The sequence below is a fragment of the Nerophis ophidion genome, linkage group LG05 (assembly GCF_033978795.1).
Source record: "Nerophis ophidion isolate RoL-2023_Sa linkage group LG05, RoL_Noph_v1.0, whole genome shotgun sequence".
Classification (NCBI taxonomy): domain Eukaryota; kingdom Metazoa; phylum Chordata; class Actinopteri; order Syngnathiformes; family Syngnathidae; genus Nerophis; species Nerophis ophidion.
In genome coordinates this window covers 36,638,244-36,663,870 of record NC_084615.1, presented here as the reverse complement: position 1 = coordinate 36,663,870, position 25,627 = coordinate 36,638,244, and the positions used below count along the sequence as shown (strand labels likewise).

The window sequence follows — 25,627 nt, the reverse complement described above, 5'->3', positions numbered from 1 at the left end:
ACATACTTTTATTGACTTTTATTCATCTCCAGGTATGTACGGCTGTGCGAGGTGGTGGACCACATGTTCCCTCTAAAGATGCGAGCCTCGTCCTTGGACTTTCCCTGCTCGGACACCTACAGCCACTTCACATACTGGAGAGAGCAGCTTCCCCTGGTGGAGCGTCAGGGAACTACACCTCCACACACCTCCATCCCCGGCAGCTGACAATGATGCAACAAAGAGCACTGTTCTCCGAACTATGACTGTCTTAGTGGACGCACCAGTAATAATTTATTCAGGGCAGCTTTATTGAGCACATTTGAAATGAAGTGAGCCTTTATTTTTAGTAGAGGAGCTAAACTTGGTGCCAAATATACAATATCCCTTTGTTAAGGAAATACTATAGGTATGCATATGCAGGTATATAAGTGTGTAATCATCGAATTTCAGGAGATGGCAAATGTATGCATATGCAAGTACTAGATGTGTGTAATAATTAATAGAAAAATAACAGGATAATGTGAAGCACACTTTTTAATGTGACTATTTATGGTTATGCACTATGTTTTTGAATGTAGCGTGGCATCAAATGCCTTTTCATGTTCTTCGCAATATTTTTAATAAGCTCACCTCAGTTGTATTGCAAGGAGCCTTCAGCTGGTATGTGACTGTTAGAAAAAAAGCAGCATCCATCAATCAAAAACACAGTGCAGTGTTTCTAAATGAAACAAAATGAGCTTTTTTGTATCAAATGCTGCTATCATTATAATCTGCCAGATGATGTGTGTATTTGGTATATATATATATATATATATATATATGCTTAAAAATGTGTGTATTCTTTCTGCGAAAGAGTTGAATTTACTGAAATTGTTTTCATATATTTGACTGAATATTACAGTTTCTAGTTTAGACCAAATAGCGTTATCCAAGTCAAATAAAGTGTCTCACTGAACAATTATTGTTTTTAATGTCCCTACTGGGGGGATTTCTTGTGGGGTTTGTGTTGCAGTAGACTATAGTGCAGTGGTACGAAAGACATTGTGTTGTATCAAAAACATTCAAACTTAATTTTTTATTTACAAATGTGATTGGCCCTAGTGTGTGAATGTGAGTGTGAATGTTGTCTATCTGTGTTGGCCCTGTGATGAGATGGCGACTTGTCCAGGGTGTAACCCGCCTTCCGCCCGATTGTAGCTGAGAGGCTCCTGTGCCCCCCGCAATTCCGAAGGGAATAAGCAGTAGAAAATGGATGGATGGATTAATTTTTAATCAGATTTTTCTCCTTTTTTTCCTAGTCGCATCACACGTTGGATTGAGTTTTTGCTGAGTAGATAGTAATTTGTGAGGCACTATAATTTGTGTCCCAAAGAATAACATTTTGCAAATTGAAATGCAACACTACAAAAATAGCCCTAGGGAATGTGAGTGTGAATGTTGTCTGTCTATCTGTGTTGGCCCTGTGATGAGGTGGCGACTTGTCCAGGGTGTAACCCGCCTTTCGCCCAATTGTTGCTGAGATAGTCTCAAGGACACCCCGCGACCCCGAAAAAAGGACAAGCGGTAGAAAGTAGATGGATCGAAATAGATCTACGCTTATGGGAGAGAAGACCAAGACAGCAGAACAGCATCAAAAGGACAAGTGTTGTCAAGAAAAGGACGAATCACAATCTGAGAACAATTCTCCAGAAACACACAGCACTCAAAGATTACAAGGCATGTCAATATACAAAACCCAAAACCAGCAAAGTTGGCACGTTGTGTAAATCGTAAATAAAAACAGAATACAAGGATTTGCAAATCCTTTTCCTCTTATATTCAATTGAATAGACAGCAAATACATTTAATGTATGAACTAAGAAACCTTTTTTTTTTTTTTTTGCAATTAATCATTATCTTAAATTTTTTAATGGCACAGGCGGGTCCCATGATTGGGTACAAAAGCAGCTTCCATGAAATGTTCAGTCATTCACAAACATGGATGGGGGGAGGTTTAATGGAATTCTTTCACATTCTTGCTTGATGTACAGCTTAAGTGGTTCAACAGTCCGGGGTCTCTGTTGTGGTATTTTAGGCTTCATAATGTGCCACACATTTTCAATAGGAGACAGGTCTGGACTACAGGCAGGCCAGTCTAGTACCCACACTCTTTTACTATGAAGCCACGCTGTTGTAACACGTGCAGAATATGGCTTGGCATTGTCTTGCTGAAATAAACAGGAGTGTCCCTGAAAAAGACATTGCTTGGATGGCAACATATATTGCTCAAAAACCTGTACGTACCTTTCAGCGTTAATGGTGCCTTCACAGGTGTGTAAGTTACCCATACCTTGGGCACTAATACACCCCTATGCCATTACTGTCAAGTATTGCTGGTGACGAACCCGAAGATGCATAGACGGCAGGCATGAAAACAGGAAACGAGAAACTAGAAGACAGCTCACAGCATACAGGAAACGGCTAACAGCTATCCGGATTCAGCATACAGGTAGTAGCTACAGCTACAATGACAATACTCCAGCACTGACTGGAGGGCAAAGCAGGTCTAAATAGCAGCCGGCTGATTGACACCAGGTGTGGCCAGGTGCCAATCAGTCGCATCTGAGGGGAAACAGCGCTCAGGGAGACAAGCAGGAAACTGAACCAAAATAAGAGCGCTGACAAGAAATAAAAATAAACAAAAGAAAAAAACAAAACATTACTAAACTGTCAGTGATAAACTTGACAATTACAGATGCTGGCTTTTGAACTTTGCGCCTATAACAATCCGGATGTTTTTTTCCCTTTTAGGTCCGGAAGACACGGCATCCAGTTTTCAAAAACAATTTGAAAAGTGGACTTGTCAGACCACGGAACCCTTTTTCCACTTTGCATCAGTCCATCTTACATGAGCTCTGGGCCAGCGAAGCCGGCGACGTTTCTGGGTGTTGTTGATTAATGGCTTTCGCTTTGCATAGTAGAGTTTTAACTTGCACTTACAGATGTAGCGACAAACTGTAGTTACTCACAGTGGTTTTCTGAAGTGTTACTCAGCCCATGTGGTGATATCATTTACACATTGATTTTTTTGCCGCTTACATGCAGTGATTTCTCCAGATTCTCTGAACCTTTTAATGAGGTTACGTACCGTAGATGGTGAAATCTCTAAATTCCTTGCAATGGCTCTTTGAGAAATGTTGTTCTTAAATTGTTCAACTATTTGCTCACGCATTTGTTCACAAAGTGGTGAACCTCCCCCCCATCCATGTTTGTGAATGACTGAACATTTCATGGAAGCTGCTTTTGTACCCAATCATGGCACCCACCTGTTCCCAAATAGCCTGTTCGCCTGAGGGATGTTCCAAATTAGTGTTTGACGAGCATTCCTCAACTTTCTCAGTCTTTTGTGCCAGCTTTGTTAAACTTGTTGCAGGCATCAAATTCTAAATGAGGTAATATTTGCAAAATATAACAAAGTTTATCAGTTCGAACGTTAAGTATCTTGTCTTTGCTTGTCTATTCAATATAATATAGGTTGAAAATGATTTGCAAATCATTGTATTTTGTTTTTTTATTTATTTATTTACAATTTACACAACGTGCCAACTTCACTGGTTTTGGGTTTTGGAGATATATGGTGTTGGGACAGAGGACCAAAACAGCACAACAGGATCAACAAGGACAAGAAGTGTTAGCAAATCACAAACTGAAAACAATTCTCCAGAAACACACAGCACTCAAAGACTACAAGGCATGTTAACGTAGTTCAATTATTTTCTAGTTCTTTTTTACTTCTTCTAAAGTTCCCCACCAAGCGACACCATCTAGGGCACTGCAGTTACTTGCCCCTATGAGTACACTACGTAGCTAACCTTTTTCACCCTGGTGCCATTTGCTGCTTTAAAGTGTAGGTATCCCAATACAATATTGATTATATTTATATTTATAAGATTTCTCCACATTTATGGTCTAATTGTGTAGACCAGTGGTTCTCAACCTTTTTTCAGTGATGTACCCCCTGTGAACATTTTTTTAATTCAAGTACCCCCTAATCAGAGCAAAGCATTTTTTGGTTGAAAAAAAGAGATAAAGAAGTAAAATACAGCAACATGTAATCAGTTTCTGATTTATAAAATTGTATAACAGTGCAAAAATATTGCTCATTTGTAGTGGTCTTCCTTGAACTATTTGGAAAAAAAGATTTAAAAAATAAAAAAAAACTTGTTGAAAAATAAACAAGTGATTCAATTATAAAGAAAGATTTCTACACATAGAAGTAATCATCAACTTAAAGTGCCCTCCTTGGGGATTGTAATAGAGATCCATCTGGATTCATCAACTTAATTCTAAACATTTATTCACAAAAAAGAAATCTTTAACATCAATATTTAAGGAACATGTCCACAAAAAACACTAACTTTCATATTTTGTTGAAGTATTATTCAATAAATATATTTATAAAGGATTTTTTGAACTGTTACTATTTTGAGAATATGTTTGAAAAATCTCACGTACCCCTTGACATACCTTCAAGTACGCGTACCCCCATTTGAGAACCACTGTTGTAGGCTACATTAATATGTGTTGGTTTTAAAATGTCTGTGATGAGGTGGCGACTTGTCGAGGGTGTAACCCACCTTCCACCCGAATGCAGCTGAGATAGACTCCAGCACCCCCGCAACCCCAAAAGGGACAACCGATAGGAAAATGGATGGGTGGATGGGTTCTAAAATGTAGCTATTGTGGATTAGGGACTAAACTTAATGATTGTATTGATGTTAAAAAATATACTTGCTGCCAACTTTTTAAGCGACAATGAAAGTGAAACCATATCTCAAAGGGGGGCATTAAACAAAAGTGAAAGTGAAATAGGATTTTGGACCACTCTTGAACGACTTTCGGGTTTTTACGAACATTTTTAACAGTTTTGTAATTCTCTTAGCCCCTTTTTCCACGGTTGTATGGTGTTTCACGGCAGAAGTACTTGAAGTAGTTTTTTTTTTTGGTGCCGAGTCCGGTTCGGTGGTTTACCTAAAGATGGCCGACACGGTAAGAAAACTATTCCTTGGCCAAATTCCCATTGTTATGATTCTGGTTGCTTAAAATTTAACTCCAAGCACATTGTTCGGTCTTGTTTGGCCAACTGATTGTGGGCCATTGCCGGTTAAAGTCGATCGATCAATGGCTTCCGTTGCTGCAACGTCATGTATGTAAATATGTTCCGTCCAGTATTTGTGTTTTCCTTTTATAATATCTTATATTGTTGTGAGGAAATACTACAAGTCGCCTAAATTACAGCAGTATTATATAATGTGACGTAAACCGTTTAATAATATACTACTCGCAACAAGGAAGTACTCCAATTGCATAGTAGTAGTGGAACATAGTATATATAACATGTAATGTAATGTATTTTTTAAAATATATTTGATCAAATACTGTAGTATATCCTACTACTGATAGGCTACATTACTTGCAGTACGTCCTATTTAAGTTTTCCCATGTGTCAGCATTGGGAGTCCATCCAAGCAGGCTTCATGAAAGAGGATGAAGAGGACAAGATGGTGGACATATTACAAGAAAGAAGACAGAGTAGTGACCTGGGCCACGCCTTCAGAACCTTCAACCCCCGCCTGTACAAAGGGGCGCCACCGTGCTCTGCCGCCGACCTCAACAAGACTGTGCTGGACTCCCAGGATGTACTGCGCGTGGTGCAAGAGGTGCCCATAACAACTAAAAAAGGTCTTCCAGTATGGAGTCACTCATGTTCCTGTCTTCTTTTGTCAGGTTGCCATGGAGACCGGTTCGTCACTGGAGGCAGTGACAGAAGAAGCCGCGGGTATTTTAAAGGAGATGTCACAAAACCTGCAAATGGGTTTCATCCGCCTGATGGGCTTCATGCTCAGCAAAGTGCTCAAACGCCTCTACTCCAGCATCTATGTCAACATGGAAGCCCTCCACATGGTTAAACCTGCACTACTATCAAAGTTTCATTTTTTCACTCCGCCAAAGTTGTTCAAATTTTGTTCTTTGCAGCTGCAGCAGGTGGTTGCCGACACCCCTGTCGTCCTGCTGCCCAATCACAGGAGCTACACAGACTTCCTGGTTATCTCCTACATCATGTTCACCTACGACATCCCGCTGCCTGTCATTGCTTCTGGACTGGGCAAGTAACTATTTTTTCACATTCCCTCATTAAGGGGGACCACTCTCTGATGTGCTTTTTTTCAATATTTTTCCCGTGCGACAACTCTCAAATATTTACGTTTTCAAGTCATACCAAAGATTATAAAAATTAGACCCATTATCTCACTGCTTGGCACTCAGCATCAAGGCTTGGAATTGGGGGTTAAATCACCAAAATGATTCCCGGACGTGGCCACCGCTGCTGCTCACTGCTCCCCTCACCTCCCAAGGGGTGGAACAAGAGGCTGGGTCAAATGCAGAGGACACATTTCACCCCACCTAGTGTGTGTTACTATCAGTGGTACTTTAACTTTTAACTTTCAAGTCCTACTGAAATGAGATTTTCTTATTTAAACGGGGATAGCAGGTCCATTCTATGTGTCATACTTGATCATTTCGCGATATTGCCATATTTTTGCTGAAAGGATTTAGTAGAGAACATCCACGATAAAGTTCGCAACTTTCGGTGCTAAGAGAAATGCCCTGCCTCTACCAGATGTCGCAGACGATTACGTCACATGTTTGATGGCTCCTCACATATTCACATTGTTTTTAATGGGAGCCTCCAACAAAAAGTGCTATTCGGACCAAGAAAACGACAATTTCCCCATTAATTTGAGCGAGGATGAAAGATTCATGTTTGAGGATATTGATAGCGACGGACTAAAAAAAAAAAATGCCATTGCATCGGGACAGTTTCCGATGTTTTTAGAGACATTTACTAGGATAATTCTGACAAATCCCTTATCTTTCTATTGTGTTGCCAGTGTTTTAGTGAGTTTAATATTACCTGATAGTCCGACGGGTGTCTCCACGGGTGTCTTGACGCGCAGTGTCTCAGGGGAGCCGACGGCAGCTATGGACGGCATAAGCTCAGCTTTTCTCCGGTAAGAACTGACTTTTTAACCACAATTTTCTCACCGAAACCTGCTGGTTGACATGTGGTCGGGATCCATGTTCTCTTGACCGCGCTCTGATCCATGGTAAAGTTTCACCTCCAGGAATTTAAAACAAGGAATCACCGTCTGTTTGTGTGGCTAAAGGCTAAAGCTTCCCAACTCCATCTTTCTACTGTGACTTCTCCAATATTAATTGAATAAATCGCAAAAGATTCAGCAACACAGATGTCCAAAAAACTGTATAATTATGCCGTTAAAGCAGACGACATTTAGCTGTGTGTGTGCGCGGCACTAATGCTTCCTAAAAACCCGTGACGTCTTGCGTACCATCATTACCATCGTTTCGAACCCGAAACTCCCGGGAAATTTAAAATTGTAATTTAGTATAGTAAAAAGGCCGTATTGGCATGTATTGCAATGTTAATATTTCATCATTGATATATAAACTATCAGACTGCGTGGTCGGTAGTAGTGGGTTTCAGTAGGCCTTTAAATTGTATTCAAGAATTGTATTATTAGTTAATAATTATATTTTTTAGCCACATTGAGCCTATGATTTTTTTCTGAGTTATGTCAAACGTTTGATTGGCTACCCAGCAGTGGTGTGCCGTCAGGGCCATCAAGGCCTTCTCTGCTGGCCTAACATAACTACAAATCATGATCATTAAATTAAAGAAAAAATATTTTTCTAATTTACTTTCCCTAAATATTTTAAAGTATTTATATTCTCTTCATGTCATAATATGCTCGCTTTTAGTTTGCATCCAATCAGAATTCAACAAGGTTATGTTGCAATACTTCAAGATCAACAATGCGGGTGTCCGTGCACTGTAAATGAACGGGACATACAGTGATAGACAGTTGCGATAGTCAATCAGATCACGAGTTGTTGTCAGTAAGGCCTTGTAGATGGCCTCACATTGAACGTGACATTTACGCGTCGTTTCATTGAATACTCATCGAGACCGCTAGCAGATGAATTTTGAGAGCACATAGACTTGAGAGACAGTTGCGATAACCAATCAGATCACAAGATGTTAACAGTAGCCTATCCATGTAGCCTGATGTTAACGAGACTGTGACTGGATACTCACTTGTCATTCCAAAGTGAGTATCCATTCACAAGGTTCAATTCAGCAGGAAGCAGGAAGTGTTGCAGCGTAGCCAGACCGGGATAGCAGAGAACGAGAACAAAACGTTGATTAGGTGGGAGATATATAATTGCAAGGCCATATTCAAGAAGGATATTTAAAGAGAAAATACATCTTGTGTGATGATGTCGGCCAACTCCGGAAGCCCGCTCTGCTGTTCTAGCGATGAAATGCTCGCCATTTCCACTCGAATAAGCCAAAGACGAGGGTTACCACTGGCTCATACAGCGTCGAATAGGTCCGACTAATTTTAAGTTCAAATATTACATTTTTTCAAATTAAATGATTTTTGCAATTTCAATTTTGACAGTACCACAAAAGATATGGCGTAAATGTGTTCCTGTATACCGGTATAGTATTTCTCCAGCAATGTTCATGTGGTGACATCAATTATGGTATTTTGAGAGGTAATCAATGAAGTCGGACATCACTGAAGGCATGGGTGGGAAACGTGCGGCCCGCCAATGCCACCCACTGCTTGGCAGAAAAATTGGAACATGTCATCCAAGCTCTCTATATGTTAGCAACTTGGGATACACTTCAGACAAAGAACAGGGAGGTTTGGCGGAAAAGCAACAACATGAGAAGGAACAAGAGCTAACAACACTTTTTAGGCATGTTATTGTTGTTCAAATGTCTCTTAGTTGTTCTTCACTGATTATATTACCTACAGTACCAAGTACATCATAGCCCCACCTGCTGAATCTAATAGATCTCACTAGAAAATAAGAAAATGCTCATTTTACTTTTATCACCAGCTGCTGGATCTGGTAGGGCACTGCACCTTCTGTCGCTATTAATTAGAGAATTCATATCTAAACAAATGCAAATAATAATTAACTTACAATTTCATGGCTGCAACACGTGCCATAGGAAGTTGGGAAAGGGCATGTTCAACACTGTGTTACATCACCTTTTCTTTTAACAACACTCAATAAACGTTTGGGAACTGAGGAAACTAATTGTTGAAGCTTTGAAAGTGGAATTCTTTACCATTCTTGTTTTATGTAGAGCTTAAGTCGTTCAACAGTCTGGGGTCTCTGCTGTCGTATTTTACGCTTCATAATGCGCCACACATTTTCGATGATAGACAGATCTGGACTGCAGGCGGGCCAGGAAAGTACCCGCACTCTTTTTTTACGAAGCCACGCTGTTGTAACCCGTGCTGAATGTGGCTTGGCATTGTCTTGGTGAAATAAGCAGGGGCGTCCCTGAAAACGACAGCACTTAGATAGCAGCATATGTTGTTCCAAAACCTGTACGTACCTGTCAGCATTAATGGTGCCTTCACAGATGTGTAAGTTACCCATGCCTTTGGCACTAATGCACCCCCATACCATCACAGATTCTGGCTTTTGAACTTTGCGTCGATTAACAGTCTGGATGGTTCGCTTCCCCTTTGGTCCGGATGACACGATGTTAAATATTTCCAAAAACAATTTGAAATTTGGACTCGTCAGACCACAGAACACTTTTCCACTTTGCATCAGTCCATCTTAGATGATCTCGTGCCCAGAGAAGCCGGCGGCGTTTCTGGATGTTGTTGATAAATGACTTTCGCTTTGCATAGTAGAGCTTTAACTTGCACTTACAGATGTAGCGACAAACTGTATTTAGTGACAGTGGTTTTATGAAGTGTTCCTGAGCCCATGTGGTGATATCCCTTAGAGATTTATGTCGGTTTTTGATACAGTGCTGTCTGAGGGATCAAAGGTCACGGTCATTTAACGTTGGTTTCCGGCCAAGCCGCTTACGTGTAGGGATTTTTCCAGATTTTTTCTGAACCTTTTGATGATATTATGGACCATAGATGTTGAAATCCCCAAATTTTTTGCAATTGCACTTTGAGAAACGTTGTTCTTAAACTGTTAAACTATTTGCTCACGCAGTTGTGGACAAAGGGGTGTACCTCGCCCCATCCTTTTTTGTGAAAGACTGAGCATTTTTTGGGAAACTGTTTTTATACCCAATCATGGCACTCACCAGCTCCCAATTAGCCTGCACACCTGTGGGATGTTCCAAATAAGTGTTTGATGAGCATTCCTCCACTTTATCAGTATTTATTGCCACCTTTCCCAACTTCTTTGTCACGTGTTGCTGGCATCAAATTCTAAAGTTAATAATTATTTGGACAAAAAAAAAGTTTATCAGTTTGAACATCAAATATGTTGTCTTTGTAGCATATTCAAATGAATATGGGTTGAAAATGATTTGCAAATCATTGTATTCCGGTTATATTTACATCTAACACAATTTCCCAACTCATATGGAAACCTGGTTTGTACAACCCATTTACCATTAAACACATTGGGGTGAACATAACTTTATTTTGCTGCAATAGCACCAACTGTCGAATCAGGTAGGGTACCGAGTGGCTTACACCTAGAGTAAATACTAAATAAACACCCTTTTTTCATACTAGCAGAATCTGCTTATCTAGTAGGGCACAGCTCCACTTCCACCCATCCATCTATTTCCTACCGCTTGTCCATTTCAGGGTTGCGGAGGGTGCTGGAGCCTATCTCAGCTGTACCACTTTTCCCACACAATCGCTAATTTATCATGTGCATAACACAAATTTTATTTTTTTAAGTATTTTTAATCTAAAGCAGCTCACCTGTTTGATTTACCTTCTGCTGTGGCGTGCAGCTCTGGCCGGGATGAACTTCGTAGGTGAGATGCTGCGTCGCTCAGGAGCATTCTACATCCGTAGGGACATCGCGTCTAACAGGCTGTACTGTGCAGTGCTGTCGGAGTACGTCAAAAGCCTCATCAGAGTAAGACACTGTCAATTAAAACTGAGCAATATCATGAAATCATATGACTGGATTTACCTAATGAAGTGGTTTTAATGTGTTTTCCACAGACAGGATTTGCTCCAGTGGAGTTTTACATCGAAGGCTACAGGAGTCGCTCTCTGAAATCCTTGACACCAAAGCTAGGTGAGTCCCTTAGCACTGACGACTAAATAACAAATCTCACGTGGGGTTTTATGTGTAGGTATGATGCACATGGTGCTGGATCCCTTCCTGAAGGGTGAGGTGCCTGACATCACCTTTGTGCCCATCAGCATCAGCTACGACCGGCTTCTAGAAGAATCTCTGCTGGCTCGGGAACTGCTAGGGATCCCCAAGCCGAAAGAGAGCACCCTGGTGATTAATACTCGTGAGATTTTTCTAAATGTTCTCATGAGTGCTGGTCACACAGTCTTTGTTCCCTATCAACAGAGTCTACTGAGGGTCAGCTGGGTCCTGACGGAGGACTACGGTTGCATGCACGTCAAATTTGGTCGTCCCATGTCGGCCACACAGCTGTGTCACGGCAGGACAATGTAGGCAACACAATCCATCTTGAATTATTATTAATACTAGTATATTACAATATGTATTATGCAAGATGACTAGGGTCTTTTTGTAATTTCTCTAGCCACCAGTAGAGCGAGACAAACCTTCTGGCCAATTTATCAGCCATACTACTGATTGCAGTTCATTTAATACGGTCACACAGGCCCGTCCTGAGTAGGCAAGCTAGACGGTTGCAACTAAAAATTTGTGATTCTATCAGTAGAAAATACAATCACAATATCAGAATAATTTCAAAGACACTGTCAGAACCCCCCTTAAAGGGGCCCTCCGTGCAGCAACACACTCTTGAAAAAGTGAGTACGGCCACTCGCCATGACGTTATCTAAACCCTTGCTGACTGCGCGTTGAAATACAGTGCAAACATTAAACAAACTTACCCTTCAGGGAGCCAGAAGTGAAAGAGGAACAAGAGCAAGACAGAGAAGAAACAGCAAAAGACCGGTAAGACTTCTACTTCATTGCTCTTGGGCCACTTTGAAACTACTGCATGCAAGCCATTCTTGCATATTGCTCATGCAAATATCCACCATGCACGCCAAAACAAATGTGCTTAATGCTTTTAAATTTGCTTTTTAGCTCCATAGTCAGTCTACGAAATGTGAGAATAAGCTATGATTTCTTTTAAAGCCATTAAAAATAAATAAATAAATATAAACTAGCCAGCTTCTTAAATTGAAAAACAATCGAAATTTCAATATTAAGCAATTACTTCAGTACTGTACTGGCAAAATTACTATGTTGATATATATATATATATATATATATATATATATGTATATATATATATATATATATATTTTTTTTTTTTTTTTTTTGTAAAAATCTAATAATTTACATTTCAAAATATGTTATGGATTTTAATGTATAAATTATAAATATAATTCACTAATTCACAATGTTAATAATAAAACAAATACTTTTACTGCCAATTTAACTAAATCTTTGATTTAACAATTTAAGATTGTTTTTACCAACATTGATAAGTATAGAACATAGATTACTCTACAGGAAAAACATTTATATTACATTTTTACCATTTTTGGGAGGGGGGGGGTCAAAATGTTGACTGTTTTTTCCATTAATGGATTTTTTTGATAATTTTGTGCAATTTTTTTCCCGATTTGTTTGTACTGGGGTATTTTTTTTAAATAATATCTGAATATCATTATGAAATTCAGTTGTTGTGTTTTCATTCTTATTTCAATCAAATGCATCTAATCTGCCTGTTAGTTTTACCAGGCAGTACCTTTTGACACATGTAAGTTACCTCATACGGTTCCTTTCCAAATAAAATTTTCAATTTAGGTAAACATATGTATCATAATTACATTTATGTATTACACTTGACCGCCTTTGCTATACTCACTGTTCATTATTCCATAGAGAAGTTCCTGAGTACCAGGTGTGGGTCAACTGGCTGACTCATGTGATGGTTCGCATGCAAGAGCGGGGCTCCTTCACCAGCCCTTGGTCTCTCATGGCCTGCCTGCTGCTCCAAGAACCCGTCTCGGTCCTGACAGACAGCGGCCTTGCCTGGCATGGGCTTGCTGAGAGGACGCTGTGGCTCAAGAGGCTGGCGTTGGAATTTGGGGCTCGGCTAGACTGGCCTGGTGAGACCAAAATGTTATATAAATACTGTATAACTATATAAGGAGTGTCTGGTGGGGACACTTTGTTCAGCTTTGAGCGAGATCAGACAGATTAAATGAATGTGATTTGGCACAAGCATTCACACTCACTTAGGGGATAGCCACTGGATTAATGCACGTTAAGACACTTATGCTAAGAGCAGTGGCCCCCAACCACCGGTCCGTGACGCATTTGCTACCAAGCCGCAGAAAAACATTAAATAATTTATAAACAATTGCATTTTCTCCGACTTAATTTTCATCCATCCCACTACACACACCAATAAGCTTGTACAATAAAACTCTTCTTAGGAAGTTGCAATTTGTTATAGATTTGTGACATGATACAATGCACAATAATGAACATATAAAATATAAATGTGACAGATCGTAGCCATAGGCTGATTTCCATCTGCATCAACCTGCTGGGGATCTTATTGCATAGAAACAAGCCCAGGGATTCCACTAATTCAGTGTTATAGTAAGTTGTATTTTTCATGCACTTATTTGTGCTCCACATCGAGAGGAGCCAGATGAGGTGGTTCGGGCATCTGGTCAGGATGCCACCCGAACGCCTCCCTAGGGAGGGCACGTCCAGCTGGTAGGAGGCCACGGGGAAGACCCAGGACACGTTGGGAAGACTATGTCTCCCGGCTGGCCTGGGAACGCCTCGGGATCCCCCGGGAAGAGCTAGACGAAGTGGCTGGAGAGAGGGAAGTCTGGGCTTCCCTGCTTAGGCTGCTGCCCCCGCGACCCGACCTCGGATAAGCGGAAGATGATGGATGGATGGATGTGCTGTGTTTATCTGGCACAAATTGAAAGCCAGTCCCTGAAAATAATGCCTACATTAAACCAGTCCGTGGTGCTAAAAAGGTTGGAGACCACTGCTAAAAGGACCCCATTGAACACACGTCTCATCTATGTTTTAGGACACGTCCCTGACTGGGAAGTGATGTCATCCGCTGTGGCTCTACACCACCCCTCTGTCCGCCTCCAGGAGCAGCGGGTCTTTCTGGTTTTGGAGGAGGCAGCAGCAGCCAGCCAGCAGCTAATCAGCGCTGAGGACGAGGTCAACAAGATGGCGGCGCCCATGTTGATGATGGCGTCCTACCGCAATCAGGCGCTGCATCTGTTTGTACGGCCCGCCCTGTTGGCCACCGCGTTGAAGCTTGCAGGGCGCAGTTGCAGAGGTGACGCTAGTAACCATGGCAACGTAATTATGATGCTGATAATGCTCCTTTGTCGTTGCAGATGAGATCTTTGCTTCCTTCTGCTTCCTTCAGGATGTCTTCCGGAGAGAATTCATCTTCATTCCTGACAAAGCCTTGGAGGTAAACATGGTTGTGTGTCATTTTTACGACATTCCAGAAAACCGCAAAGTAGAATATTTTGAGAACTATAACCAACAGACGGAAGAGGTTTCTCTTTCATTTACTGTATAGAAAACTTTCCAAAAAAATGTCTTTATGTACACACAATTATTATATTCAAGCGCTTTGAAATGTGTTTTATAATTCTCCTGCAATTTTCTTGTCATTATATTTTTAATTTAATGCACTTTGCTTTTAAGTTAGTATTATGGATTGTTTTTAAACTCACCAATAATGGTGAATTAACATTAATGGGACAACCTTAGTATATAGTCATAAGTACGGTATGTACTGTATTTCTTTGGAATGTGCTCCATACATGCTGCTTAGCAACAAGTGATGCAAACATGTGAATGGTGAAAATAATTAGAGCAATTATGATCTTCCAGCTGGAAAAAAAAGTTTTTACGTATTGTTTTTTTGTAGTGTTTTAAGAAAAATGGACATTAAAAAGTTAAATTATTGAAAAACAGTAGTACAGCTTTAGTAGTAAAGTCACAAAAAAGGTAACCAAATTCATCCGGTCTGTTTTTAGGACTTTGAGGAGGCGTGCTTTCTCCTACAGCAATGTGGCGCCTTGCATGTCGTCGACCAACAGGAGGTGACGGCGTTAGAAGATGGTATGGAGGTGTTATCCTTCCTGCGTGGGCTCCTGCAGCCTTTTATTGACTCATATCAGGTCTTAAGTTTTTACTTTTAGCAATCATCGTATGCCAAATTGTATGCAATGAATGATGCATATTTTGCAGGTCATGTTGAGCTTCTTGTGTGAGCAGGATGCTAACGAGATCACAGAGAAAGACTTCCTCCCTGCAGTGAGGTGTCTGGCCTCAAGGCTCATCCTATCAGGTACAATAAAGAGCGCATGCACATCTGACCTCCTCCAGGGGCGGAGGCTGACAGTCAGTCTCCCTCAACGCAGGTGATCTCCACACCTATGAGACCCTCTCGTCGGACATGCAAAAGAACGTCCTGTCGTCCCTGAGGGGACTGGCGGCTGTGACAAAGTTGAAGGCGTGAGTAATGAGATCAGCAGAGGGGAAAACCTGTTTGCTTTTAAGCTCATTTTCTCTGCTGCTGCTCCAAGCCAAAGGTTGCTTTCTTGTTTGGCTCCTGGCAGGTGTGAGCAGAAGAAATACAGCGTGGACAAAGAAGCAGTGAGAAGGATCGCAGATACACTCTGTAAGAAATAATATTGATTAGCGGTGCTTGGCTCGATCACACTGACAGACTGCTTTTCTCCTCCCATGACTTGAGCTGGGAAAATCCGCCCCGAGATTCTCCAGACTGAACCTGACGCAAGACTTTAGTCCTTGTTGGAAGATGTCCAACCTCAGTAGCAGACCACATCCTCGCTCTCACCTCAGCGTGAACCCTTACGCCTTTTGGCTTTGTTCGTCCATCGCTGCTAGAGCTTCAAAGATATGGTCAGAAGATATCCAAGTGTTAATGATGGTACATTCATCATCAGATTATTTTTTTAAGTGTGTTTCCTACAATGGCTGCAAATTTTACATGATAACGTATGTGATTAATTCCAAAAATTATTGCATTAATCATGTACAAACAAAGAGCGATCACATACTTGTGCCTTCATCGTAACCGCTGATGGTGACCTGAAAGGTGGCATGGATTGCTGTGTGAAAGGATGAGTGAGGAGACTACGACTGGTGGCTCCCCCAACAGGACTTTCAATAAAACGGAGGTCATTTGCAGATATTGCAGCAATGAATTCTCTTATCGCAGTTTAAAATATTATTATATTTAAAAAGCAAAGCAAGTTATTGAGGCTTCTGCTAGTGAGAACGCTAATAGTACATTTACAACAAGCAGTAGATAGCAACAATGTATAACCGTGAAAATATCGTCAACAAAAGTACCAAGTTAAGCAAAGCTTTTGTAGCAAATGTGATTAATCGTGATTAATCCAGATTCAAGAGTGTAAATAATCTGAAATAATAAAAAAAAAATTAGAACAAATGCAAAATAAAGCTGCGTAAAATTAGCATATATTTAAATAAAACATCATTTTTTTAAAGTCACACAATTTTGAGACTTTGTTTTATTATAATGATTGATGTCAGAAGATATATAACAGTCTGGATCTGCGTTTTTTAGGGAAATACTCAAATGACAGCATACAGACAGTTTGTGGAATTGATTAGGTTAGAAAACACCTCTGTATGCTAATGCTGATGATTAGTTGAACTCAGAACAGAAAAGTTTGTTTTAATCTAAAGAAAAGTGACTTTCACTTCTCTAACAATGTGTTTGATACTTTTCAAATCAGACTTTAGGCCCACACAGCACTGAAAGAGCGCTGATCAAGGTGACAAATGATATCCAACTGAACAGAGATGCAGGAAAAATCTGAGTCTTGGTTCTGCTGGATCTGAGCGTTGCCTTTGACACACGGTTCACCATACTATCTTGAGGTTAGAAAACTGGGTGGGTATATCTGGTTTTGCTCTTAACTGGTTCAAATTAGATCTTAATCACAGGAAATACAGCATTTGAAATTGGAAACTGTGTCTCTGACCAAATGGGTATGACCTGTGGGATTCCTCAAGCCTCAATTCTGAGACCCCTATTGTTCAATATATACATGCTGCCACTTGGCCAGCTAATAAGCAGCTTCAAAGTGTCCTACCACAACTATGCAGATGACACTCAGATCTACGTGTCACTGACGGCAGGTGAACGTCGGCCTGTTGATTCACTTTGTCATTGCATCCAACAAGTCGGTGTGTGGATGCATAACAATTGACTTCAACTAAACTAAGACAAAACCAAAATGTCCCACAGAAACAAAGAGAAACTGGTATTAGTCACCTTGAAACCTTCTTTCTGAAACCGAGTAGTCTGGTTAGAAAACTAGGGGTAATAACTCAGACTTGAATTATAACTGCCACTCTAAGTCAAAAACATCAGCAGCTTTTTACTACATGAAAAACATTGCCAAAATCAGAGAACTAATGTCTAAATCAGGCTTAAAAAAGACTAGTCCATGGCTTTGTCTCCAGCAGATTGGACTGCTGTAAAGGCTTTCTCACTGGGCTCTCTAATCGAGCTGTAAAGCAACTGCAGTACATGAATAATGCTGCTGCTTGAGTCCTGACTAGAACCCGGAAGTATGACCACTTGAGTCCAATGCTTAAGTCACTGCAGTGGTCTCCAGTTGCTCAAATAATAGACTTTAGAAGAGCTCTGCTTGTGTACAAGTATTTTCATGGTCTTCTGCCAAAGTACATCTCTTGACATTTTAGATCCATATGGGCTTAGAGAGCCTCAGGACTGTGCTCCAGTATCCGCTCATCAGAGGCTGCTTTTTAATTGTATAATGACACATTTAAGTTCTATTCAGTAATTAATAATTACTAAATAATTATCTTCGTCAGATGCTCATATTTACTAATTATGAGCATGAGGTCAGTTACGTTATCATGTTGTGTTCAATGTGGTCTTGTAAAATGTGTTATCATTAGTGGGACATTTGAATAGCCTAAATGCAAAGATATTAAATGTTCTAAGATTTGTTGTTTTCATAGTAGTATAAAAAAACATTTTCTCTCTCGGCTTTTTTTTTTCTCTCTCTAGGCAAGGGTGTTCGCATTGCCTCCCCTCTCCGTGTCTGCTCTGCTTGCCTCTTTGTTTCATCCTGTCTTGTTTAACTTTTTGCCTCTTTTTGCACTGCTCTCCAAAATCTAAACAATGGAATTGATCAACTCGCCTCTCATCAAAATTGACGAGATCTCAAGTTCAGAGGAACCTGTCTGTCCTTTCAGAACGGTTGTGGATGGACACACGATGGACTCTTAGAAGAGGAGTGCCTGGCTACCCTACAGTCGAGGACATTGAATATATCTACCAATTCGGAACTTAGAATAAGCTTTGCCCTGGTGTATCGACAAATTGGAGGATGCTGGCAGCCATTCAAGGTGCCCTGAAGCTCTCACATAGGATGAAAGCATGCGGGCTGAACTCTGAGCACTCAGACTATTGTGATATTGGATAAATTGCAAATTAGACAATATCGGACGCTGTCTGCCCTGCAGGATGAATTTGAGGACCAGAAAAGGACAATTAGAGTGAAAAACTCAAAATTGTTTTCGCTGGCTGAAACACAACTATTCTAATCTTTATTTTTTTCCCTGGCTGCAAGCGACCTTGTTTCAAGATTCCCCTCGACAGTGCAGCGAAGACAAACAAATTCTCCTGGGCTGGGGATCTTTCTATGTGGAGTTTGCATGCACCTGAGGATAGGTTGATTGGCAACACTAAATTGGCCCTAGTATGTGAATGTGAGTGTGAATGTTGTCTGTCTATCTGTGTTGGTCTTGCGATGAAGTGGCGACTTGTCCAGGGTGTACCCCGCCTTCCGCCTGTGTGCAGCTGGGATAGGCTCCAGCACCCCTCTCGGTCCCATGAGGGACAAGCGGTAGAAAATGGATGGATAGATAATGTCAAATCAGCACAAAAACCTGGGACCTCGGGTACTAAGTTTCGTGCCATCTCATGTGGGCTGGTATAACAACAATGTTCCTCGAATCTTGAATCCATTTATCCATCTTCTACCGCTTGTCCCTTCTGGGGTCGTGGGTGGTGTTGGAGCCTATATCAGCCAAATTCGGGCGGGAGACAGTGTACACGCTGGACAAGTCACCACCTCATCGCAGGGCTGAATCTTGAATCATTTCAGATTATTAGTAGTATTACTAAAACTACTAGTTCATGTACAGAGGTATTTTTTAAATCTACTGTATATAGTAGTGTACCTTAAACGACAACCTGTATCAGTCTATTTTTAGCCAATCGGAAGCCTGAAAAGTCCTCACAGACAATGATACCTTTTGTTCAATAGTTTGTGTAGCTCAATAATGTAATGTAATGCAAAGAAAACATCCAAAATTATAAAGCATGCTTGAGACATTTATTAGATTTTAAACTTCTTAACATACCAATAAATGTAAAACAAGCGTAACAAAATGCACCATAGATTTCCTTTTGATCTTCTTCGCTTTCAACAACAGTGAGTGAGGAGCAGAGGTCAAAGTTCAACTTGCCGTCGCCTCACCGCCAATCAAACAAGCACACTGCAGTTAAAAGGCCTCTTTGAGCGCCTGGACGGACACAACATTAGGTACAACTGCACCCAGTCTAAAACAACAATGGCTGCCTTTACCAAGATCATCTCAATAATTATACTCACTTTTAGTCATTTTTGTGACTTATTTGACAGCAGAATATTTCCCACTATACAGTAAACGTTGCCTTGGTGGAAGTCCACGCTCCAATTTAACGACATTCCGTGTTAAGAATGTTTATTAGGGATTTAGTTTGCGCTAATTGTTGAATTGCCCTTTTCTCACAAATAAGTCCATTATTTTCAGTCCAACTTTAACCTTTACATCTTAAGACCATAAATAATGTTTAAAAAAAAGAGGTGTTTGTGTCAGCTCACTCTTCGACTCTTGTACCGCAGCACACAAAAATAGTGAAAATCTTCCCTGCTTGGCACTCAGCATCAAGGGTTGGAATTGGGGGTTAAATCACGAAAGAATGATTCCCGGGTGCGGCCACCGCTGCTGCTCACTGCTCCCCTCACTTCCCAGAGTGTGTGATCAAGGGTGATGGGTCAAAAACAGAGAATAATTTCACCACACCTAGTGTGTGTGTGACAATCATGGGTACTTTAACTTTTAAATTTAACTTTAAAATGAGTCAAAACATGCGCCCCTGCTGAGTTGTCTGCGCTAGTACTTTTCGGACAATTACGCCACACTTTTATGAAAGACCCATACTTGAACATTCTGACCTCTTCAAGAACACACCACTTTGTGGTGTTTAGCCGGATCACGTTATTTGGTACGCACATTTTAGGGGATTCACAAGGAACACTGTGTCTAATAGGAGCTATGCATCTTAGTCACTAAACGTCCAGAAGTCATTGAGTGTTTGTCTGATGTCGATAACAATTTTGAGGATGTTTGCTCGCGTGTATTCCCACGTTTTTTTTTTTGTTACCAGCAACCCATAGGGGGAGCCAAAATCAAAAAAGTATGTTACCTTGGAGTTCAGTATTTATGCTGATGCGGTACTGAGGTGGGGTTTGTAGCTTTAGGCAACGCGATGTCTCATCACTGCTGGGTCGCTTGTGCTTTTGTAACCTTTAACCTTAGGTGAAGAAAGTGCAACCCGTTACCTTGAGTCCAAAAATGAGCCCCATGGAGTAGAGAAGTACAGAACCCAAAACCAGTGAAGTTGGGACATTGTGTAAATCGTAAATAAAAACAGAATACAATGATTTGCAAATCCTTTTCAACTTATATTCAATTGAATAGACTGCAAAGACAAGATACTTAACCTTCGAAGCGGAAAACTTTGTTATTTTTTGCAAGTATTAGCTCATTTGGAATTTGATGCCTGCAACATGTTTCGTGGCAAAAAAGACAGAGAAAGTTGAGGAATGCTCATCAAACGCTTATTTGGAACATCCCACAGGTGAACAGGCTAATTGGGAACAGATGGGTGTCATGATTGGGTATAAAAGCAGCTTCCATGAAATGCTCAGTTATTCACAAACAAGGATGGGGTGAGGGTCACCACTTTGTGAACAAATGCGTGAGCAAATAGTCAGTTTAAGACCAACATTTCTCAATGAGCTAATGCAAAGAATTTAGGGATTTGACCATCTACGGTCCGTAATATCATCAAAAGGTTCCGAGAATCCGTAAAAAATCAATGCACATCCTTCAGGCAGTACTGCATCAAAAAGCGACATCAGCCTGTAAAGGATATCACCACATGGACTCAGGAACACTTCAGAAAACCACTGTCAATGTCCTTTGTGTTCTTTGGGATGTGTGCTATGGTTATGAGTTGTTTTTTCCCTTGGCCTCAGTCTGGACCCCCTGTTTACCTGTATCTCACCTTCTTTGTAAAGGGCGCCGGAAGTTGGCAGACCCGTCAGCGATCCTGTTCTGTCTCCCTGTAATGTTTGTCTGATCTTGAATGGAATTGTGCTGAACATTTTGTATTTATAAAGTATTTCTGATTCTGATACATACAGGGTGTACCCCGCCTTCCGCCCAATTGTAGCTGAGATAGGCGCCAGCGCCCCCCGCGACCCCGAACGGGAATAAGCGGCAGAAAATGGATGGATGGATGATTCTGATACAGTTAGTCACTACATCTGTAAGTGCAAGTTAGAACTCTACTATGCAATGCCAAAGCCAGTTAACAACACCCTGAAAAGCGGCCGGCTTTACTGGGCCTGAGCTCATCTAAGATGGACTGATGTAAAAGCGTTCTGACGAGTCCACATTTCAAGTTGTTTTTGTAAACTGTGGACGTCGTGTCCTTTGGAACAAATAGGAAAAGAACCATCCCGATTGTTAAAGGCACAAAGTTTAAAAGCCAGCATCTGTGATGGTATGGGGGTGTATTAGTGCCCAAGGCATGGGTAACTTACACATCTGTGAAGGCACCATTAATGCTGAAAGGTACATACAGGTTTTGGAACAACATATGATGCCATCCGAGCAACGTCATCATTTCAGCAAGATAATGCTAAGCCACATGTTACAACAGCGTGGCTTCGTAGTAAAAGAATGCGGGTACTAGGCTGGCCTGCCTGTAGTCTTGAAAATGTGTGGCGCATTATAAAATACCACAACGGAGACCATAGACTGTTGAGCAACTTAAGCTGTACATCAAGCAAGAATGGGAAATAATTCCACCTGAAAAGCTTCAACAATTGGTTTCCTCAGTTCCCAACATTTACTGAGTGTTGTTAAAAAGAAAGGGCATGTAACACAGTGGTAAAAATGCCCTTGTGACAACTTGTTTGTAAAGTGTTGCAAGTTAATGATTATTTGCAAAAATAAATTAAGTTTCTCAGTTCGACAATTAAAGGCCTACTGAAATGAGATTTTCTTATTTAAACAGGGATAGCAGGTCCATTCTATGTGTCGTACTTGATCATTTCGCGATATTGCCATATTTTTGCGGAAAGGATTTAGTAGAGAACATCCACGATAAAGTTCGCAACTTTAGGTGCTAAGAGAAAAGCCCTGCCTCTACCGGAAGTCGCAGACGATGACGTCACCCGTTGATAGCTTCTCACATCCTCACATTGTTTTTAATGGGCGCCTCCAACAAAAAGAGCTATTCGGACCGAGAAAACGACAATTTCCCCATTAATTTGAGCGAGGATGAAAGATTTGTGTTTGAGGATATTGATAGCAACGGACTAGAAAAAAATAAAATAAAAATCAAGTTAAAAACAAAAACGCGTTTGCATTGGGACGGATCCGGATGTTTTTAGACACATTTACTACGATAATTCTGGGAAATCCCTTATCTTTCTATTGTGTTGCTAGTGTTTTAGTGAGTTTAACAGTATCTGATAGTCGGAAGGGTGTATCCACAGGTGTCTTGAGGCCAGTGTCTGATGGAAGTCGACGGCAGCTGTACGGACGGCACAAGCTCAGCTAATCTGCGGTAAGTGGCGACTTTTTACCACAATTTTCTCACCGAAACCTGCTGGTTGATATTTGGTCGGGATCCATGTTCGCTTGACCGCTCTGATCCATAGTAAAGTTTCACCTCCGGGAATTTTAAACAAGGAATCACCGTGTGTTTGTGTGGCTAAAGGCTAAAGCTTCCCAACTCCATCTTTCTACTTTGACTTCTCCATTATTAATTGAACAAATTGCAAAAGATTCAGCAACACAGATGTCCAAAATACTTTGTAATTATGGGGTTAAAGCAGACGATTTTTAGCTGCGTGTGTGCGCAGCGCTAATATTTCCTAACAGACCGTGACATCACGCGTACACGTTATCATTACACAACGTTTTCAACAGGACACTTCGCGGGAAATTTAAAATTGCAATTTAGTAAACTAAAAAGGCTGTATTGGCATGTGTTGCAATGTTAATATTTCATCATTGATATATAAACTATCAGACTGCGTGGTCGGTAGTAGTGGGTTTCAGTAGGCCTTTAAAGGCCTACTGAAATGAGATTTCCTTTTTTAAATGGGGATAGCAGGTCCATTCTTTGTGTCATACTTGAACATTTTGCGATATTGCCATATTTTTGCTGAAACGATTTAGTAGAGAACATCCACGATAAAGTTTGCAACTTTCGGTGCTAAGAGAAAAGCCTTGCCTCTACCGGAAGTCGCAGACGATGACGTCACACGTGTCGGGGCTCCTCACATATTCACATTGTTTTTAATGGGAACCTCCAACAAAAAGTGCTATTCGGACCGAGAAAACGACAATTTCCCCATTAATTTGAGCGAGGATGAAAGATTCGTGTTTGAGGATATTGATAGCGACGGGCTAGAAAAAAAAAAAGATTAAAAAAAAAAAAACAAGTTAAAAAAAAACGCGATAGCACTGGGACGGATTCCGATGTTTTTAGAGACATTTACTAGGATATTTCTGGGAAATCCCTTATCTTTCTATTGTGTTGCTAGTGTTTTAGTGAGTGAAATAGTACCTGATAGTCGGAGGTGTCTTGACGCCAATGTCTCAAGGGAGTCGACGGCAGCTTTATGGACGGCACAAGCTCAGCTTTTCTCCAGTAAGAAGCGACTTTTTACCCTAATTTTCTCACCGAAACCTGCTGATTGACATTCCGTCGTAATTCATGTTTGCTTGACCACGCTCTGATCCATAGTAAAGTTTCACCTCCGGGAATTTTAAACAAGGAATCGCCGTGTGTTTGTGTGGCTAAAGGCTAAAGCTTCCCAACTCCATCTTTTTACTGTGACTTCTCCAATACTAATTGAACAAATTGCAAAAGATTTAGCAACACAGATCTCCAAAATACTGTGTAGTTATGCCGTTAAAGCAGACGACTTTTAGCTGTGTGTGTGCGCAGCGCTCATACTTCCTAACAGTCAACATGACACGTCGCGGGAAATTCAAAATTGCAATTTAGTAAACTAAAAAGGCCTTATTGGCATGTGTTGCAATGTTAATATTTCATCATTGATATATAAACTATCAGACTGCATCGTCGGTAGTAGTGGGTTTCAGTAGGCCTTTAAGTATCTTGTCTTTACAGTCTATTCAATTGAATATAAGTTGAAAAGGATTAGCAAATCATTGTATGTTTTTTTTTTACGATTTACACAACGTAATGGTTTTGGGGTTTGTACAAAGACTCTACCTTTTAGGAGGAGATAAATAAGGCAACCAAAGTGTTAGAAGCAGCCCTCATTACATTGACAATTATCAGTCATCTTTATGTAGGGAAAGGCAGCACTTCCTTCCACCTCAGACGGTGCAGGTGTCCCTAATGCAGTGTCCTATGGGCCTTCCCGCCACCGCGCGGCCAGGCCTATCTGTACACGGGCGGCACGTCCACCTTGATGCGCAGAGCGCTGACGGGGTCCTGGCAAAAGACGGAAATGTACTCCAGGACTTTGGAGTTGAGCCTCTTCTCGCTCTCCTTGGCGCGGTGGCGCTCCTTGTCCCAGCGCTCCTTCTCGCCGTTCATCTGGGAGAAGAGGTTGAGCTGGATGGCGCGCAGCGTGGCCGCCAGCACGTGCGAGCCGCCCTGCAGCGCGTGGCAAAGGGCGGCGGCCACGCTGAGCGCAGCGCCCAGCAGGTTGGGCATGGTCTCGCACAGCACGCATGCGCACTCCAGGAGGTGCAGCGTGCACGCCCGGCCCGGCGGCGCCCCGTGGTGCTGGGAGTGTGGGTGGGCGTGGGGGGCGGGGCCGTGCTGGGCGCTGGCCAGCAGGTGGCGCGCGCAGTCGCTGAAGTGCACGGCGGCGCGGCGCAGTGGCAGCAGGGCCAGGTAGAGGTGGCAAGCCGCTTTGGTGAGGGCGTGGAAGAGCAGGCGGAGCTCCAGCACGGCGTTACCTGGAAGAAGAAGAGATTAGGAGGTGCTGGGGTCAGATTGGTGTCTAATTTAATGCGGTGACTAATGTCAGCCTGCATTAAAGTCTCATGTGGGCGGCAACCGTCACCCGAGCACGCAAGGCACGGCCCTGGACGTCACGTGATCAGATAACCGTTGGAGCGTTGTTGCATTATGATGACACCG

General features: G+C 41.5%; 2 protein-coding genes across 12 annotated transcripts in view; both read left to right on the top strand.

The window, feature by feature from the left end:
* lpin1b (lipin 1b) overlaps positions 1-940 on the top strand; it is a 43,588-nt gene extending 42,648 nt beyond the window's left edge. For all 3 annotated transcript variants that reach the window (XM_061900741.1, XM_061900740.1, XM_061900742.1), the window contains exon 20: positions 33-940. In XM_061900741.1, the coding sequence (XP_061756725.1) occupies positions 33-207 (175 nt within the window). In that variant the 3' untranslated portion in view covers positions 208-940. The remainder of the gene's footprint in view (positions 1-32) is intronic.
* Positions 941-4,593: 3,653 nt separating this feature from the next.
* Positions 4,594-23,958, top strand: gnpat2 (glyceronephosphate O-acyltransferase 2). 9 transcript variants are annotated; one of them, XR_009806819.1, is made up of 18 exons: positions 4,597-5,010; positions 5,472-5,681; positions 5,749-6,127; positions 10,847-10,974; positions 11,064-11,139; positions 11,198-11,349; positions 11,425-11,528; positions 11,947-12,003; positions 12,946-13,172; positions 14,120-14,380; positions 14,442-14,521; positions 15,096-15,239; positions 15,310-15,409; positions 15,483-15,576; positions 15,681-15,742; positions 15,818-16,015; positions 21,630-21,754; positions 22,992-23,958. XR_009806819.1 is itself a non-coding variant. In XM_061900738.1 (17 exons), exons 1-17 carry the CDS (start codon positions 4,999-5,001, stop codon positions 15,868-15,870), a joined length of 2,067 nt encoding a protein of 688 aa, XP_061756722.1. In that variant the 5' UTR covers positions 4,599-4,998; the 3' UTR covers positions 15,871-16,275. The 9 variants fall into 9 exon arrangements, 5 of the variants coding, with proteins under 5 accessions (XP_061756720.1, XP_061756719.1, XP_061756718.1 ...); XR_009806818.1 differs by having other exon boundaries at positions 21,630-23,958; XR_009806817.1 differs by lacking the exons at positions 21,630-21,754; positions 22,992-23,958 and adding an exon at positions 18,346-21,620.
* The last annotated feature ends 1,669 nt before the right edge of the window (positions 23,959-25,627 follow it).